Source organism: Seriola dumerili, unplaced genomic scaffold (genome assembly GCF_002260705.1).
Source record: "Seriola dumerili isolate Sdu_G_001 unplaced genomic scaffold, Sdu_1.0 BDQW01000074.1, whole genome shotgun sequence".
NCBI lineage: Eukaryota > Metazoa > Chordata > Actinopteri > Carangiformes > Carangidae > Seriola > Seriola dumerili.
In genome coordinates, this window is record NW_019174329.1 from 4,417 (window position 1) to 18,916 (window position 14,500).

At 40.5% G+C, this 14,500-nt stretch overlaps 1 protein-coding gene across 2 annotated transcripts in view; it reads right to left on the reverse strand.

The window, feature by feature from the left end:
- Positions 1-3,238: 3,238 nt before the first annotated feature.
- Positions 3,239-14,500, reverse strand: part of LOC111220808 (electrogenic sodium bicarbonate cotransporter 1-like) — a 29,611-nt gene continuing 18,349 nt past the window's right edge. The window contains exons 12-26 of one of the 2 annotated variants that reach the window (XM_022744038.1): positions 14,245-14,419; positions 12,480-12,613; positions 11,114-11,376; positions 10,562-10,614; positions 10,231-10,416; positions 9,518-9,631; positions 8,642-8,803; positions 8,251-8,429; positions 7,533-7,605; positions 6,674-6,742; positions 6,093-6,266; positions 5,830-5,994; positions 5,583-5,676; positions 5,163-5,236; positions 3,239-5,028 (exon numbers count right to left, since the gene is read on the reverse strand). In XM_022744038.1, the coding sequence (XP_022599759.1) occupies positions 5,193-5,236; positions 5,583-5,676; positions 5,830-5,994; positions 6,093-6,266; positions 6,674-6,742; positions 7,533-7,605; positions 8,251-8,429; positions 8,642-8,803; positions 9,518-9,631; positions 10,231-10,416; positions 10,562-10,614; positions 11,114-11,376; positions 12,480-12,613; positions 14,245-14,419 (1,885 nt within the window). In that variant the 3' untranslated portion in view covers positions 3,239-5,028; positions 5,163-5,192. Of the gene's footprint in view, positions 5,029-5,158; positions 5,237-5,582; positions 5,677-5,829; positions 5,995-6,092; positions 6,267-6,673; positions 6,743-7,532; positions 7,606-8,250; positions 8,430-8,641; positions 8,804-9,517; positions 9,632-10,230; positions 10,417-10,561; positions 10,615-11,113; positions 11,377-12,479; positions 12,614-14,244; positions 14,420-14,500 lie in introns of both variants that reach the window. The other variant, XM_022744036.1, reaches the window with a different exon arrangement.

The following is a 14,500-nucleotide window of genomic DNA, read 5'->3' on the forward strand; positions in this document are numbered from 1 at the left end:
GTGAATAAAAAGTGTGCTATAATATTTTTGACTGAAATGTTGAATAAAAGTATAAACGAGCATAAATTTTAAAAGTGTTGCAATCACAGCACAAACTGATGACCTGATGATGATGAGAAAAGGAGGCTGAACACTACAACTAAAAATCACTATGTAAATCTGGGTTAACAACATGACTTGCTACGCTCAGAGTTTAAATAGAACAATAATTACAGGCTTCATGAGTCAAAAGGAAAATTTGTTGCAGCATGTTTTTATGCTCCGTTTACCTCATTATTAAAATGTCTACCAAAAGACCTGCTCCTCGTCTTATTAGCTTCCCCTGAGAGCTAATTGTGACACATTTCTTCACACTGTATCCTATCCTTTATTTGGATCACACAGTCATACATATGGCAATGCCTTTGTTTTCTTTTATACATTGTAATGATAGTATAATTACATAGCATTTATGTTGTCATCAGATCAGGGTGTGACGTTGGCATACTACTAAACCTGTGCCTCACAGTTTATGCTGTGGACTACCCATCTGACGCCTGCATACATCACTTTTCTTTAAACATTGTGTTCCTTGCATGAGAGTTAGAACAGAGAAATATTAATTAGCAGACACACCACCATAAAGTGCAGAATAATTTGCAGACGGCACTAAAATGAAATGATAAATATAGATTAATTTTATCAACTGTGACAATGCTTATAACAAATCCATGATTGCCTTGGCAGGCACAGTGAAAGACATTTTATTTGGGGGGGGGGGGGTGGCTTGTTGAACTGCTTATAGCACCCAGATGAAAAGCACATTAATGGCTCCTCTCAACTGAGAAATGACACAGTGAGCAAAGTCTGGACAGACAATAACAGGACATTGTTATAAACCGTGTCATGGTATAGGAGGAAGGTACAGCATGTGTTGAGAGCCAGCAGGTGCCCTGTCAGTTTATTAAGAGTGTTAAAGCTGTTAGATTACAAAGCTATTGAGCAGAATACTTATTTCCACCCCTGACATAAATTGATTGTTTTGCCAGAACAGAAGATTTCATGTCTCCAAATGAGTGATTGATAGTATGTTTTTTACATTTGTTTCTTGGCGGTGCCAACACTGACCTGACCAGAATGTACTGCAGTGCTTTGGATAAGACTTGGGTCAAACCAACACACACTAAACACACAATAAAAGTAAGTTTTTGTCATTAAATCTGTTTAAATGGCAAAAACTTAGACCCCCTGAATTAAGTTTGGTTCTGCTCAGGCTTATTGTTCAGAAGAGAAAGGGACTATTATAAGCAGTTGTTATTTCTTAGCTGCAGACAAGGATGTCGCTGCAGGTGAAAGCTCTATGGAGGTTATATAATGCAATCAAATCAATATTGAATTTGCGATGGCCAGAATTAGCAGCTAATGTTAAAAAGTTAATGTTACTTGGAGTTTTTCTTTTTATCTTCTCATTAGAACCTTGATGACCAAATTATGTTTAGGACATTTTTCATTTTATCTTAACATTAGCTTTGTGGCGGCCAAAGTTAGCAGCTAATGTTACTTGCTGTTCTCACTGTGGCTTGCATTATAATGCAAGTTGTTCATGGTGTGTTTTGCACCTCATCTTCACACAGGCAGTAGATATTTCAGGACTATTACTAAGGTAACTTGTTTCTAATATTGTGGATTATCAAATCATGTTTGTTACCTACACTCCTGAATGTGCATGTACCTTTTTGAAAAGGTTCATGCACATTCAGAGTGCTTTGAAAAGAGTCACTACTGCCCCCTTGAGCCAAAATATAATGCAGTTTGGGATTTAACCAGTGTGTGTGTGTGTGTGTGAGAACAATAAGCAATGCACATTAGCAGTATTCAACAAAATGTGATGTTACAAGTATGCTGCATTTATTACATTTGTGAGAACGGTTCTGTGATGAACAGATGCAGCGTTTCAGTTTGTTTTTCAAGACTCCCTTCCTGAGCTTCGACAGTCACACGATCACTCATATTCAGTCACTCGGGCAACACCTGTAATATACAATGACATTAACCCAAGTGGATGCCAAGGACAAGAAACACTGCTGTATCCTCCCACACCAAAAGGAGGAGTTAATTATTACACATTTTTTTCCTCATGGCAATGACAAGAACACAGTGAGTCATAGTAATGAGCCAATTAGTTTCATTCCAGCTGACTCAAGTCCTATGATCACGGAAACTATGCAGCCTTCCTTATCTTTGCTGTGAGACCGAGCGCGTACAGCAGGATGTGAGGATGGTGTCTGCGGCTTAGATCTTAGTTTGAATTCAGCCCACTTTAAAACACATAAAGCACTCCATGTGTCTGAATCTCCCAAACCAGATGTTAATGTGGTAAGAATACAGACCATTTCTTAATGAATTTTCATTACATTTGCTAAAGTGACTGTATTGTTTTGCTTATGATAGGCACTGGTAGACATCTAAAAACAGCAGATAAACCCTCTGTAGTGCTGATCATATCTGTTGTAGAAGTCACACCACATTGTTTCAACCTCCTAATCATTTGAAAACCCATTCTTCAGGAGCTGCATGGCTCAACTTGTAGTATAATGGTTTTTTGTTTGTCGTTTTTTTTGTTTGTTTTTTTTAAAAGAAAACGCACAACTATGCATTTAAGAATCATTTGGACTGTTTTATTGCTCTCATTCAAGACACTACTCCAAAAAAAAAAAAAAAAATCCCACTGACATCTGCTTCCTTCTGAGTCACCTATGATTATTGAGCACATAAGATGCTTGTATAAAATTGGTTTCAGAGAGTTAGAACATCAAAAATAAAATATTACATTAATTGTGGAATCAGAAAGTCCAAAAGTCAAGATATACAGATCACAGAACAAAGTGGAAGACAATGTAGTTTGATTTTTGGTTCAAAGCAACTTTAACAGTCTTGTATGTCACATTGACACCTCTTGATGTGATTTTTAAAGAATGTATTAAAGCCCTTATTTGCACTTAAAATCAAAAGACAGTGCTGATTGTGTGCGTCCTTCTCTTCAAAAAGGAATATGTACATTTCAAAGGATTGAGATGCATTAAATTCAAATATGCAATAATGTCTTAAATTTACTGAATTACTTACAGTGTTTACTTCGATCAGCAAGAAAAACACGATAAAAACATTTAAACAATATTACAAAATTAAAGACAGGTGCATTTCACTGCTCATCAAACTGTCACTACATGGAATTTAGATGATGATGATGCCTGTTTTAAAATGAAGCACTTGTTTCTCTGTACACTATAAAGCAGTAGTTCTTCCAGGACTTGAAGTCACAACATTGCATTGCCTCACAGTGATTGTTGATTTTCATAAAAAAACAAACAAAAAAAAAACAAAACACATACATCATTTAAAAATAAAAAATATACTCAAAGACTGAAAATTTATCACATTATCGGCTTTTAAATATGATCACATTTTAAAGGAAAATTCAACTCAAATAGACTTTTAGGGGTTAAGTTAATGGTCAGGTGTGTGAGAACATTAAACTGCATTCATTCAAATGGGTTAAATGAGGGACAGGCTATCACTTCACTAACGTTTGTACATGAAACAAAAAAGAAAAAAACAAAAGTTTTATTACCAGATAATTCTATTTTATGTCTTATTTACCCTTTATGTGTCACGATAGTTAAAACAATTATGAATCGTTTTGCTTTTTGATTGAAAAACCTAAAATGTAATTTTGGTGGAATTACCCTTTAAAACACTGTAAAATCATACATAATTATTTAACAGACAAACGAAAAAAAACAAAAATACAATATCTTAAGTGTCAGAGAACAAAAAGGAACTGAACATGAAGATTCAAAGATGCTATGCACTGCCAGTTGATTAAAAAAAAAAAAAAAAAAAAAAAAAAAAAATCAGTGTTTGATCACAAATAATTGCACAACAGATGTTTTTAATATATAATGCCTGGCAGCTAGAAAATAAGAGGTAGAGCTACATACTGGTACAATATGTCTAACTCCCTAAAACAGGGAAATGACAGCTGAGTGGATTCAGACCACAAGGAATTTGCACAAATGGGGAAGTTAAATGGTAAAGCCATACTTTAGATTCGAACAGCAAATTATTTTGCTGAGAGTTTAAATATAATAAATATATAAAAAAAAAAAAAAGGAGTTCCAGTCTGTATGGTGTTGAACCATTTACTTCTTTACATGCAACAAACTTAGTATTCTTGCATTATCTTCTGGATGTGTTTTATGAATATGCAGCTTTAGATGGATGCTTGATAAATAATATATCTATATAATATGCCCATAAATACAAAATTAATGTCCGCTCATGACTGTGCACAGATGACCTTTCATAGCCCTTTTGTTCACTACAAGTAAAAGGAGGATTTCTCGTGTGTATCCCCAGTTCTCGCCTCCAAATGCAGTACCTCCGCTATGTTTTACTCTTAAAAAGAGTTATGACTTAAAACCTACAAGGAACATTAAGAAATAACTTCTATAAAAACAGTACTATCAGAAAAGAGACTGATTGTTTGGTAAAACTGGTGTGTATGATGTCAAGCCATATGTATTCTACAAACCTACTGTATCCTGGACCTCTGTGACTTTAGCTGGAAGCCTAATAAATTATTAGTGTACACATTAATAAAATATTAATGTCCCATACAAACTGCATACAGATGACCTCAAGTAGCCCTTTTGTTTTCTGCAGGAAATCACGCAGATGACAAACAGTCAAACGGATCTTGTGTCAGCCTTCATTCAAATTCAGTACCACCAAAGTGTTTCAGTTTTAAGACAAATACTTCCAGCCGTTCTGATTCAAATCCTCACATGAGGAATAATATTAAAAAAATACCGTTATGAAGCGGTACAAAAGTACAAAAGAGGATGGTTGTGTTGGTTCTGCTCTACTTTTGGACGATTCATTCACAGATCAGTTTCAGAGCCCTTCTTCCAGAAGAAACCGTTATCCTCGGAGTCCCGGCCTATTCGAATTTGAGGCAAACCTTTTATGTATGATCCTCTGTCAAGACTGAAAGAGGAGGAGATGGTGCAACATAAAGGTGATGTCTGGATGAACTCGGAATCATGAAGCAGGCCTATGAATTACTTTTGCATTTACTTTCAGAGAACATAAGAAGAGAACGCCAGCTTGTACTCACTTACTCAGCCACTGTGGAAGACTCAAAGTAATGCTCAGCACGACGAATGCGGGTTAAGGAAAGTCTGGGATTGATCTCCTGGGGGGAAAAGAACAGAAAGAAAACATTTTAAAAACATACTTCAGAAACATCTTTCAAATGCACCAGCAGGAAAGAAGAGAATAAGAAACGGCGGCAAGCACCAACAAAGCTGCTTTTAGGGCGGAGTATTGCAGACTGGTAAACTTCAACAGTTCAAACTGGGTGGTTAGAGCATCATTAAGTCAGAAAAGCGTATTGATCTTTTAAGATGTTAAATTGATGTTGAAGTGCATGCAAGGAAGACTAGTACGACAGGAGAAAATGAGAGCATGAAGCCGTTAGAAGTAAAGTAGTTCAAGCGGCCCTTGGTGCGATAGCAAAGCGAACGCTGGCTAGTACTCACTATCCAAAGATTTATCCCCCAACATGGGCTCCTTTTCCATCATATCCATAGAGATTTTTATACTGGGGACATTTTGATGGTAGGGGTAGTCAGACTGTGGGAGGAGGGAAGGATGAATGTTAACACATGGATTTCTTTAAAAAGGTGAGGATCTACATGAGGCTGTAGACAATCACATGACAGCACCGGACACATAAGGAAACATATGGACATTTAAATGTTTAGGTTGAAAGTGTGGTTTACTTACAAATTCAATTTCACTGTCGATGCTTCCCTTTTTCTTGTTTTTCTTTTTCTTCTCGTCCTCTTTCTTCTTCTTGTCCTTCTCTGGAATGACGTCATCCAGGTAGCTGAGGTCGTGCTGGGAGAACACGTAGTCCATGGCCTTGCGCACTGCGACCAAAGCCAAGATCTATAAACAGAGAAATAGTTTGATTAGCTTTCAGGCTCCAGTATCGATTTCTGCGCGCTTGTGTTCGAGCTGCATCAGTGACCGCAGCAATGTCTCACCATGACGGGGAAGACGATGGCAGCCACGGTAGACTTGAGGATCCAGAGCAGGGCCAAACACAGGCCCTGGATGAAGGTGAAGAGGTGGATGCGCCTCTGGGGGACGTGTCGCAGGTAGATCAGGTCCGGCTGGTGCTTGGCTGGCATCAGGAGCAGCTGCAGACGGTCCATGAACTGATACAGACAAACAGGTCAAGGGAGGGGACAAGGGTCAGCCAGAAGTTGAGCAATAATTGTGTCATTTATATAAGACGCTGCAGACATCTTCCATTTCATATAAACTCATTATCTTTTTAGTTTGTGGCTTGTTCAGAGTTTGGAGGGGGTGTGAACAGGAGTGGGCTCAGCTTACATTACCTGTTGATGGCCAGTACATACTAACCAAACATAGTCTGACTGCTTTTTATTTCTACGTGTTAAATACAAAAAGATGTGAGGTGCTGCTGTGGAGGAATTAAAGTTGTTTTAAAAGTAATGTAACTAATTACTTTTGCTGTTGAGTAACTAGTTCTGTAATTACTTATTCAATTAGTAAAAATGTAATGAGCCCAGCAGGTACTGTAAAGGTCAGACTTACTCACCTGGACACCGTTGAGTGACGCCACACCCATATAGAGGAACACACCATAGAGCACAGGCATGGGAATGAACTGAAGGACACAGAGCACAATATAAAAAAGGTATTAATGCCATGGTGTGACTGGCTGGCTGTGCTAATGTAAGTGCAGGTTTACATAAACTCTAAAAACACGAAAATTCAAGAGATGCAATGAGAATGTTTATTTTTAGCATCAGTGCTCAGTTAAAAATAGTCCGCAAGCAGCTTTTCTGAGAACAGTCTTTTAGCGGACACATCAGTGTGAGCAGTCACTTGGCTGCCGCTGCTGCAGGTTTAGTAACTACTTGCCCAGTATTAGCCACAGAGTATAACTTTAGAGCAGAGGGAAAAATAAAACCACTACAATCTGGCAAGCTAGTGTAGAAATTTGCCACCTAAATAAAGAGGCAACGGAAGACGATCAAGTGATGAAAAGTCATCAATGATCATTTTGCATCTTTTCAAATGTCACTACAGTTTAACAGATGACAAGACAATGTGGTAAGTGACACAGTGTGGGACCACAGTATAGAAAATGTCCACAAGGGGGAGCAGCAGCTCCACCAACCTGCACTCAGTGACTTCACTCTTTTTTTTTTCTAATTTGGCAGCTTAATGAGGGAATGGAAACTCAAGAAGGCACTCAGCTGCAATCGGAGCTTAAGCCCTGATGAACATGCTTATTTCACATCGCATTACTTCAACTATGGGAGTTCCTAATCGGATGAATCAAAGATTTGAAGTTATTTTACATTTTCTGAGGGGTGACAGGAGTTTGTCCTAAAAGAGGAGGACAGTAATCCATGTTTCCATGGAAGAATTAAGAAGCTGGAGCACTACACCTTGAGGATAGGGGCCATGAAGACAGAGAGTCCCGTGAGGAGGAACACAAAGATACCGGTGACTCTTTGCTCCCTGGGTTGAGGGGGGAAGAGGAAAAACACAAGATTAATCGATCAATCAATGACACATTTTTGTCAGAGAAACTGTTATCTCTGAAATAAATGAATGAAAAGGGAACTGCATAAATTTTTCCCCCCATTTCTGCTTTTCAGATTGTTTTTTCTCTCTTTTTGTGTCCTACTGTTTCTCTCCTTTCTGATTGCCTAATTCCTGATTGATCAAGTGAGATTGCTTATTTTTGGCTTTCCCTTTTTTTTTTTCTTATTGGAAAACAATTTAACTGCTTTTCTTTGTGCACAACAAAAGATAAAAGGGCTCTGGATCGACAATTTATGGGAGTGTGACAGGAAGGAATGAGGCTTGTGGATCAGTGTGCAGGTGCAGTTCTATAAATCTCATCATTTCTGTGTGCTTGTCAACTTCTGATTCTTTCTGTGGCCCATGGTCCTAAACACTAGTCTGCCTTCTATCCACTTGCTAAGAGATTTATTCACACCTGGGATCCAAAATGAATGCAATTAACTACCTGGCACAGTTAAAAGCCAACAGAACTCTGGGAAAATAGAGAAAGGAGAAGAAACCTCTGCTCTGGTCCGTCATGTAAACTATTTAATTCTTCAATGACGTAGATACTCCGTCTATGAGCCGTTAACTCACCTGACACCCAGGAATTTAGGCTGCTCCCCGGGGGCTGACGTCTGGGTCTCCATTTTCAGAGAGTCAATGTGGGCGATGGAGATGACAGTGGCGGCCACGTACCACGGCAGGCCCATGAAAGAGCAGATGATCATCAGGATGGCCACCCAGAACAGGTCCAAGTGATACCCTGCCCCTTTCTGAGAGGAGACGCGAGGACAGACAGCAGAGAAGAAGAATACGCTGATCAGAATAAAAACCACAAGAGGAGAGATTCCCGCACAGATACCATGGTCACCGAGGTCATTTCCTGCACTCTTTATTTTTAGTTTTCTGTAGAGTCCTTGTTTTGTATAAAATAAATGGGAAAAAAAAAAACTTAATTAATTCAACTCTTAGGAGGTGCACCAACCTTGAGTTTGTGCTCTTTCCTGTTGACGATCACAGCGGTGATCTGCTGATCCATAAATATCAGAATGGTGACGAGCAGAGCGGGGAGTGCGGCTGCCAGGTACACCCACCAAGGGTTCCCTCCAAAAGGAGGAATAAACCAGCTCCTCAGTGGACTCGTGGGCTAGACAAAAATAACAGGAACAAGACTGTTAAAGAAAGCCAGACCCCTCGACATGGAGACACTTCACTGCACATTTTATTCCTGCATTAACACAGTCCAGATCTCTGAGACGTGGATAACATATCAAATAGAACAGAAAAGAGCCCCAATTTGAAGCAGTTACTCCATTACACTCAGTAAGTCTTAACACTGAACGGTCTGAAATTTCTGGAGCATCATCACATGACAGAAATCTGTGAATTAAGGCTCTGTGGTCAAACAAAGCTGGCTCTGTACTTGCAATTATAAGACCATCTGTGTTCTCACATCACCTATAATCAAGTTGTTATTTGATGCAGGTGCCCGCTCCTCTACCCCATCACTCCCTTTCTCTGTGTCAGAGGCAGGGGGGGGGGGGGGGGGGGGGGGGTCTTAACACCAGCTGAGGAACATTTGAGCTTAGCAATCTCAGTTTCAGGTAATATGTATCGCTTACAAGGGTAACCACAAAGAAAGCATTATGCTGGGATTTCAAAGAATTACAGAGGCTTTCTAGCAGAAACATGCATCATTATCTGTGTAATTAGAGGAAACCGCACCTGGGTGACCACCATCATTCAACTAAAAACAATTCAATGCAATGGTTTCAAGCACACGGTGGAATAATGACTTTCCTTCTTGTAGATGTTCATATTTCTATTTTCTATTAGAAGTTCTGCAATCTGTGGTATTTACCTTGAATTCACTTGGCACTATGAGCTTTGGAGTGTCCACACCGACCAAGGCGTCCACGCCGCAGAAGAGGAGAATGGTCAAGATGATCGCAAAGTCACTGATGAGCTTCCTCACCTAGAAGGAGGAAACATTTACACCAGAAGGAAATACAGGTTGTAGAGAATTTTTTTTTTCCATGCGCTTGACAATGACAATGACCTACACCCTGTTAAACCATGTGTTTGTTTTGACAAACAGTGCCAGATATCACCTTGCTGACTGTGTGCATCTATGACTGAAAGTGCAGTTACTGCAATTTCTGGTAAGTAAACAGAGTTGTTCAGCAGGTAGTGACTAACAACGGTAAACAGGTTTTAAACTAGACCAGAGGCCGAATTATTTGAAACAAAACAAACATTGTAATAACCCTTAACTTGACTTTCATCATCGGCTCAAAGTTTTTAAATTTGTCCAGTACCAGCGTTCATGACCAAATGTCTGTAAAAGTAACATTCCCATCATCCTCAGCTATACACCAGCGCTTTGCCTCAAACTTGAAACGGTGTGACTTCTGACCCCACATTGAATCTCACTGACACCTGAGCATGTATTTGGTGAACACCACAAAAAAAAATCTGTAAAATTCACTCAGGCCAACTGTGTCACTGGCTGTTTGAGTTAGAAGAAAACTGCCCGTCTGTGCCGCACATGCATCGAGAAGTGGCGTCACTCACTGTGGTGGGGAAGAAGCGGCTCGTCTTGAACTTCTTCAGACACATGGAGCAGGTGTAGGTCCCAAAGAACAAGATGAAGGACATCAGGGTGATGTCAGGCACGTAGCCACAGGCTTCTCCGACCAGCTGGCCGCCATACTTCAGACACTGCGCCCTGTCCAGGGACGCCCAGGTGGCATTCGCTGGCTGGAGAGACGAGGGCAAAGAGTTTCCTTTAACCAACAAGTTAACGATATTTGGAGAAAAAATAGTGACAGTGAATTAAGCAACAGTTTTTAAACTCTGGACTCCATGCTACTGGATGTCACAAAAAAACAAGGACACTCCATACCAGATCAGTACTGTTTGTCGAGGTGGAGAGATCAAGGAGTTCTGATGAGTTGCCTGAGGAAGAGAAACAATAATATCTTATCACCAAGCTGCCGTTATTTGCTGTATCACATTTGCCATTTTCAAAATCTGTGTCAACATCTCCCTCCCAAACAATCCTGCCAAGTAATTTGCGACACAGAAACCGATAGGGCTGTTGAGAAAGTCAACAGTGGTATCAACGGGCTGACACATTCTAGTATCATTCGTTATCTCCAATGTAAACATGGGAAAAATAAGTCAAAGGCTTTGTTTGGCATTCAATAACAACATCTCTGCCAAATGGGACAAAACCAAATATGAGTGTTCCACTTTCTCTTGTCTGATATCACTGGTAATACTGAGATTCTGCTGGCGCCCCGATACAATCAACAATGAGGAGACGACCGAGCGCTGGTACCAGACACTGTCCCTGTTACTTGATATAGTGACAGTCCTACTGTAATCCATCTTACTTCACCATTCCAGCAACTCATTGTAACCTGCTGCAGTAAATGAAGCGAAGACAACATACCAGGCATGCACCGGCAGTCGTACTGAGTGACGAGGTTGGAGTTGTATTCGGCGTTGATTGGGTTGTGGTGGGCCAGCTTTATCATCTTTTTGAAAGCGTCGTAGATGAAGATGAAGCTGATCAGGGCGGAGAAGCCTTCCTCGGTGAAACGCGTGAAGTACTGCACCAGGAAACTGGCGTCTGTGGCGACCAGCACCAGACAGAATAAAGCCGACCACAGGCCGATCCACAGCCGGAACTCAAGGTAGTCGAAGTTGTGGTCTCTGAGGAGAAGATTCACATAGAGAGGAGGGTTTTTTTTTTGTGAACAAAATGTATTCCTCCAATTCACTGTACGTTCAGTCACTCCTGTCTAACCTGAATTATGTGAAGTTCAGGTGTAAAAAAAGGTTTATAAATCTTAGTTTTGCTCTCAAGCCCTTAAAAAACAAAACAATATTGATTCTGAAGCCGAGCTGTGAGCAGACTTTTCACCATATATTAAATATCCACCTGTGGTTCGTACGTATTCAGCAGCTGTAGACGCACAAACAGCTGCCACTGACTCAGCAGCCGCCGACTTGAGGCATGGAAACATTTGGAGGAGACACGGAGGCTCCACAACATTCTTCACTCACAGTGTAAAATTAAATGAGAGTGAATAATTAATCATGGAACATAATCAGCATGGTGTTTGGTAATGCTAGAAGACACTCTCTGGGAGAGGAAGGGCGTACAGTGGAAGGAGGAGGGACAAGTCAGCATCTAATCTTTAATATCCATCACGTGTTGTTAAATTATATGTTTAATCTGCACAAACAAGGGCACAATTAGTGGTATTATATGCAGTGATGCATTGAAAAAAGTAAACTTAATGTTTTCAAAAATGTTACTGAATTAATTTTCCCCATAGATGGTACTATTAGAGGAGGTAGTGCTTTCTGTTTAATGAACTTTATTATACATTCCCCTTCATCTAAGTTCTGCAGAGGGTCGGTGAGGTGCAGGTGTTGACCCCGAGTCAATCGAGACAGGAAGCTGACAGCAAAAACAAATGGGAAAACAATCAGCTGGCAGCTGTAGCCTGGACAATCTGTTACTGCTACCAGATTTACAGTAAGCACAAAAAGTTATAGTGAGAGATTGTTCAAATAAACAAATCTCGTAGCACCGCTGTAAATGTGAATTATCCATTTGTATTTATTATGTTTTATTGGGGGAGGGGGGGGTTCGAATTGCTGTAAACACACAAACTGCATCTGTCCTCTGGGGAAAAACTCAGCTCTATAAATATCTCCCGGGACACTGAGGCTGTTTTTGAACTTTGCTTCACCCTTTCTAATAATCGCTGATTTTGTGACTGATTTGAGTTTGATAAACTACTCACTTGCTGAAGTGGAAGAGGAGTCTTTCGAAGACAAGCACCGGGCCTGTGCTGCTGAGAATAGTGAGGGGCTGACCCGCCAGCAGACAGAACACTGCTCCTGTCAGTGCTGTACCCAGGAAGCTTTCCAACACTCCCTGCAACACACAGAAACACATGGAGCCTTCACAAGCAGCTCACAGAGCACGCTAAGCTTAAAGAAATATATACAGAAGAGATGAGAGAGCATGACTGCATTCATCAGTATTACACATATCCTTTACATATTTATATCCAGAACTGTTCTTGAGCCTTTTAACACCTATGAGATAACTATGCTAACTCTTTGAAACGTTGTTTTGTCTATACACGTCACACACCCATAGTTCTGACTCATCTGGAAGGGCCTGTTTAAATTCCAGTCATATCACCTGTGAATTTTACTAGTGTAATGCTAAATAGATGCAGTGGATAGATGAGTAATTAACAATTACACTGTTAATCTCCTGCTGAGAAAGGTTCGGTTGAGGGCAGGGATTCCCTCTGTCGTTCCCAGAGTGGAAAAGTGATGCAGGATTGAGGCGTTGCACTCATTATGAGGGGTAGGTGGGGGTGGGGGTGGGGAGGAGTGGTCATTGGAAACGCAGCCATGACGGAGCTACAGTGGCTGAGTAATCTGGATCTGTGGTTATTTACAGCCCGGGCAAATCCCCGAGGCCGGTGCTCTACAGGTCTGCTTGGCTGCAGCTCTTTGCCAGGGGAGAGGCTAAAGCAAGCAGCAAAGTTACTGGAGAGCTATATACACTCAGCTATCAGGGATACAAGGGTGGATGGAGCTAGCAGTGTATGCTATCATAGCACAATTGTACAACTCTTCCATATGCAGTCCTGTCAACAGCAGGTACAACAGATGGATGCAGTATGAGCCTTTGAGCTCCAAATTAGCATGGCTTATCAGCTGAAGTGAACTCCTTTTGTTGTGCATTAGTTTGTTACTTAAAATGGGGAGCTTTGAAAAAAAGTTTACATAGGATATTATGGCAAAAATGTGCCGCTTGGATATAAAGAAGAGGAAAGGAAGAGACCAATGTTACACTTCTGTTTAGTACCGAGTCACAGCTATGCAAAGATATTTGCATTAGAGGCCAATTCACCAGTATTTATCAGCTTGTCAATCTTGTTTCTTTCACACAGTGTGTGACCAAAATAAAGGTTCAGAGTCACACGTCTGTAAAACACAGCCGACTTCAGCATTAGAGTCTATGTGGAAATGATGAAACAACAAGCTCCAGGTGGCTTCATTTAACTTCTTTGTTTTCAAAGGGAACCGCTGTGTTAAACGTTTGTTTATGTTGTTTAATTACTGTGTTTTAAGTCATGTTTGACATTTACAGATATTTAAATTTAGAACCAAATTGCCTCATTTTAGCTAAGTAAAAAAAACGGTGTCATGTAAAGGCAGATATTCACATGCACTCTGTGGAGACTGGCTTTGAGCTTCCAGTCACAACTACTGTGTAAGAGTAAGTGCCTGAACCCAAACTGGTTCAATGTGGTTTCAGGTCTAATTCCTCTGAGTGGTTAAATTTAGGTCAGAGTTGGACTTTTAGGGACCAGGTTTAACTGTGTCAGCAGTCAAATCACAACACGCAAGACAAAGCTGGTGCATGTTGAACAGGAAACTGTGGCGCTTTTCCGTTTGAATGCGCACCACAATATCTGTGCAGAAAGAAACCTCCGTCACGGTGAATAAAGTAAAATAAAACACCACAATGTGGCGAGGGGTTACCTGCATGTTGTCCGTAGCATCTCCGAGCAAGCCCCCAAATGTGATCGCATTGGTGACTGTGCCCAGGTAGATGAACAAGATGGCAGACAGAGACTGGATATGTAGCGCGTCATAGAAGTCACTGGCAAAAAACGGCAGCTTTCGCTTGATATCCAGGATGAGACCTCCGCAGAACCTTAAAGACAGAACCGTTCTAATCAGTGGGTGCGGCATAGTTTCATATCCTTCTTATCTTTCATTCAGCTGTATAAATGAC